The following is a 5,000-nucleotide window of genomic DNA, read 5'->3' as shown; positions in this document are numbered from 1 at the left end:
CTTAAAGTTTAGATGGACAGAATAAAATAAAGAAACAGTAAATATGAAGGTGATGTTTCTCTCTCTCTCTCACACACACACACACACACACATCATTAATATTCGGTTTGTCCTAAAAACAACATTTATTTAAACTGGAGCTTGGCTCTGACCTGCGCGCACACAATACTGAGATGGAACAATATTCTTTCTCTATACAATTCATACAAAAATAAAAATTAAAACTGTTCCAATTTATTTCTTCTTCTTTTTTAAATCTTTTATTTCTGCACAGAGGTAGTGGCTATTAAGGTAAAAGGTGGGGGTGAAAATAAAAATAATGTAGAAAATTGTTGCTTTTTTCTCTCGGTTTGTTCCGGTCTGAAGAATCGTGTAAGAACAAACTATAATACTGCGTCACGTACAAACGTAGTCCTTCATTTTGTACATTTTACACACTGCGTTCGCGCCGAACTGCTGATTCTCCTCCTGGGGCTTTGCTTTTCGTTTCTATTCTTTTCTTTTTTCGTTTTCATAAAAGGCAAAATGGGTGCATTTTGAATGACACGGACCGTAAAAATGGACAACGAGCCTATGCTAACGCTTCCACTAGCGGCTCGTCGTCTCCTCGTGATAGCAGCTCCTTCTTTTCGTCCGTACTCGCCAGTGAATTACGGCTGGTTTGGGCTCCCATGTAGAGCGAGGAGTACACCGGATTCGTGAAGTTAGTCGGCTAAAAAAGGAAAAACAACTCATTCATTATTATTCCAGAAAAATGTCGGGAAGCTGCGAAAGCAAAAGCTGAAAGCAAAGCTCAGTGCTAGCTTAAAGGAGCACGGTGAATTAGCACAAATTAGCATTAGCGGGTTAGTCAGCTATTTTTCCATGTTTCCATTTGGATCATTTTTTATTAGTCTTTGAATTAGTCTTTACTTCTTGAGCATGAGTCATTGAATTATCACAAATAATCACACAGATCAGAATCTCAGAGCTTATTGTTATGTGATTTCCGTTGCGTAAAAGATTCATTTTAATTCATTTCTGCTAAGCATTTAAATAAAGGAAGAAAAAAAACAAAAACTGCTATAACACTACATGTCTCTCTCATCTCAATATACAGCATTAAGGCTGAATTAGCATATGATTTTTTTTAGCATTTTAGCAATTAGCATTATGATTCTCACTGCAACATCGCTTGCTTTAAAAGCAGAATAAATTCTATAAACAAGTAAATAAAAATAAAGAAAGAAAGAAAGAAAGAAAGAACTTGCCGGTTCTGAGTCCTGTGTGGAATCTTTAAATGAGGGACTTTTAGGAAATGTCTGAGTGACATACAAAATCAGATTGGGATGTATTCATATTTTCTTTTTTTTTTATTTACGCATATATAATCAAGTTTCATCGACATCGTCAAAAGACACAGTTTAAATTTTGTATAAAAATATATAGCGTTTTAGCCGTGACGTCACTCCACGTCAAACATTTCAGTGTTCTTCTCTGTTTATGTAAACCCCAAACCTCAGCTCCGGTTTTACCAGCATGTCTCACCTTGTCTGGATCGAGCGTGAAATCCGAATCCAGAAGTTCTCCCACGTCGTCGTCTTGCTCTCCGTCGTAAATTTTATACGCCGGATTTCCGATTTCGACGTTCATGGCTCCGTTTGTCATTCTCTGGTGCTGGAATCCTTTAGCGCTGAAAGTTCAAAAGGTAGAAGGTTTTGAATTCAGGATCAACTCGACAATGCAAACCTTCACATCGTACAAAACAATACAGCCGCAACACAAGGGGGCGCCACCACAAACAGCAGAAAAGCCTCAATTCAAGGAAACACAGCACTCATCAAAATACAGAGACACAAACATGAAGTCCGAGTGAACTGGCTATATTTTATTATAAAATTTTATTAATTTATTCACTTTAATTAAACTAAAGCTGGGCTTCATCACAGGACCTTTAGCGTTAGAGCTGCGGTGTGAGACGGTGAACGAGTATTTCTTATTATAACATTACAATAAACCAAATATAAGATTATTAAAGTTATTTCAAGACATTATAAGCTTTACATTTTCTTATTCTACTGACAGATATTTTTGCTTCTTAATAGAATAAATGCGCAAAATGAGGAAAAAAAAAAAAACTTATGCCAATAGAACATTTACTACTAAAATAGTTTTAAAAAAAGGCTAGGAATAGGTTTAATGATCTTATATTTGGTTTACGCAAATCTTCTAATAGGAAATACAGACCATATCTGCTTCATATCCACATCATCGCTTCCAGCCAATCAGATTTTATTACTAAATAAAGGTTTTATTACTAAACAAAGATAAAAAGCTGATGCAATAAAAGCAGTTCTTGGTCGAGACATATAAACAGCGCTGCTGTTATTTTCTTGTTTTGAGAAACGGGTCCAGAAAGACGACACGTCCTCCATAAAGTACAGCACAGTGGGATACACAGGATCTGACTGGTTCTCAGATGAACTCTGGAGATGGATGTAAGGCAGTAGATCAGTGCTATAGTTCAGCTTTACACCACAATGGAGACAGGAACAGGAAATAATAATCACAGAAACACACTTTAAAACCAACGAAAGACGGAAAAGAGAGAAAGAAGGAGACGTGAAGGGGAACGGAAGGCCTAACGATTGTTACCGCGGCCAATTCGAGCCAAATTTGTCAGACCTGAGGAGAAGAGAAGAGGCTGTTACTGGAGGAAGAGGGAGGTGAAAGGTTGTGGATGGAGCGAGATTAGATTTGGACTTTAATAAAACATTAAGAAAAGGAGAAACAGAATGAGACGTGATTCAGAGAAGAATTTTAGAGTTAAAGTTAGTTAATGACTGCAAGAGTGTGTGTGTGTGTGTGTGTGTGTGTGAATCTCATAAAAATACATACACACACTACATTTCCACATGTTAGTAAAAAATATTTACATATTCACAATATATATTTTGCATGTGGTAGAATATGCAAATTAGCTGTAAAGAGGAACACACTCACCCTCGCGTCCTCTTTCTGTACCACAGAAAACCAGCAGCAAGCAGCAACGCCAGTAATACCAGAATAATCACGGGAACGACAATGGACGCTGTGCCTACACACACACACATACAGATTTAATTCTTCTTCTTCTTATTCAGAGTGCAGTGTAACACACTCGGAGGAAAGTGCTATCCGCCCTCTTCCGCATACATGAGCTCACAGACGCTCACCATCAGCTAGTGTCTCTGTGATTTTATATAATAACTGGTCCTCATTGCAATCTCTTCAATTGATTACACAATAATATCGAATAATAATCAATTAATAAATAAATACGTTTACAGTTTGATCCATTAATGAATTTAAAAGGAAGGTGTTATGAAATATACTTCAAACCCGAGCTTGATGTATAGTAATATCAGGCCGAGTGAATAAACACACTTACGGTTACTGGACTCGGTGTTGGCGGTGGTGTCGTGGGTTTCACACTGAAGCCCCTCCCACCCAGGTGGACACCTTACAGGTGAAAATGAAACATTAACACATAAGTGTGTGCACAGGACATCAGGGAAATATACTGGGTAGTGTTGTGTGTTAATGCAGAAATGTTATGAAGGTGTGTGTGTGTGTGTGTGTGTGTGTGTGTGTGTGTGTGTGTGTGTGTTACACACTTGCACTGAGGCAGGTTAGCAGCACTGAGAGAACACTGTCCGTTAGTGCAGTATCCGTCACACGTGTAGCAGCTCGGCTGAATCCGGCCATTGGGACAGCTTTCACATCACATTTACACAAATACGTTTATAATTATATAAACCATTTACACACATTACACATACATTTACAAACAGGATTGGCATCATTATTAGCATTAGCAGTATTCAAATACAGTATTTATGAGGATTTTTAATTCAGCAATAATTCAAGATCAACTGCACTGAAGATGGATTATTTAAAAAAAAGGTTTTTATAAACATAGTCAGGACCTGATTAACATTAAATCATAAAAAAAAAACAGTCTTCATGCTAGTGTTCTATCCGTAAAATGATCTATTCTACACTGAAGAAATCATAGAGAAAGCTATCAGTATCACGGATTGAAGAGAGAATTGAGCTCGGTGTTACAGCTTCAGAACTGAACTTCATGCAGGAATTAAAGGTGAAATATAATAAATAATATTTTATACGGGATGTAAAATTACACCAAAAGTAAAAATCTGACATCATGACACAGATTTATGTTTATATTTGTTTACTGTAATTGAATTATACACATCAGAGTTTTCTCTAAAAATATTTTAATAAAGAGTTTATATGTGCATGTGAAATCTCCTATAAACCCGTGTGTGTGTGTGTGTGTGTGTGTGTGTGTGTGCGCGTGTACCGGCACATGACGTCAGTGTTAGTGTTGATGCAGCTTCCTCCGTGGCAGTAATGACATTTATCCACTCCACATCTTCTGCCGATGAATCGAGGAGAACAGAGACACTGGACAGCTCCGTCTCCGTCCTGAACACACGTCCCGCCGTTCTCACACGACTCCTCACACACTCCTGAAAAGAATTAACACTCAATTATACTTCAGAAAACATTCGCCTCAAACTCTTTAGCACAGAGTTAATATGAATTATGGACATCAGTAGCATCCAGTTTGCTGTAATGAATATTAATGAGCTGAAACTGTGTCATGTAGCGCTTCTAAACATATTACTACAGAATGAAAATAATGAAAGGATTGTTTTTCTTTCTATTCTTATATTTGGCTCTACAGCCCACTATAACACTGTAACTGTTTTTATTTTGTTTGTTTGTTTATTCATGGAGTGAATTGAGAAAGTGAAAGCAGTTGTGTTTTACATTTTAAAGGTGTGGCTGTGAAACTCACTGTATTGGCATTGATCACCCAGGATGTGGGCGGGGCATCTGCAGATGGGCTGATTTCCTCTGTTGACGGTGCAGTTTCCTCCATTCTGGCAGTAACCGTGGCAGGTACGGAGATTGCAGTTCGGACCCGTGAAACCTGGACGACAGCGACAAGT

The 5,000-nt window shown here is 37.8% G+C and overlaps 1 protein-coding gene across 3 annotated transcripts in view; it reads right to left on the bottom strand.

Moving 5' to 3' along the window:
- lrp1aa (low density lipoprotein receptor-related protein 1Aa) overlaps window positions 1–5,000 on the bottom strand; it is a 113,440-nt gene that overhangs the window by 528 nt on the left and 107,912 nt on the right. For 2 of the 3 annotated variants that reach the window (XM_053674059.1, XM_053674060.1), the window contains 8 exons: window positions 4,847–5,000; window positions 4,346–4,514; window positions 3,636–3,734; window positions 3,410–3,480; window positions 2,983–3,076; window positions 1,528–1,672; window positions 1,251–1,301; window positions 1–712 (listed from right to left, as the gene is read on the bottom strand). The exon at window positions 1–712 is cut by the window's left edge and continues 528 nt beyond it; the exon at window positions 4,847–5,000 is cut by the window's right edge and continues 8 nt beyond it. In XM_053674059.1, coding sequence (XP_053530034.1) covers window positions 572–712; window positions 1,251–1,301; window positions 1,528–1,672; window positions 2,983–3,076; window positions 3,410–3,480; window positions 3,636–3,734; window positions 4,346–4,514; window positions 4,847–5,000 — 924 coding nt within the window. In that variant the 3' untranslated portion in view covers window positions 1–571. The remainder of the gene's footprint in view (window positions 713–1,250; window positions 1,302–1,527; window positions 1,673–2,982; window positions 3,077–3,409; window positions 3,481–3,635; window positions 3,735–4,345; window positions 4,515–4,846) is intronic. The other variant, XM_053674061.1, reaches the window with a different exon arrangement.

The sequence above is a fragment of the Ictalurus punctatus genome, chromosome 21 (genome assembly GCF_001660625.3).
Source record: "Ictalurus punctatus breed USDA103 chromosome 21, Coco_2.0, whole genome shotgun sequence".
Lineage (NCBI taxonomy): Eukaryota > Metazoa > Chordata > Actinopteri > Siluriformes > Ictaluridae > Ictalurus > Ictalurus punctatus.
Note: the sequence above shows the minus strand (reverse complement) of the source record. Positions and strands in the feature narration are given on the sequence as shown.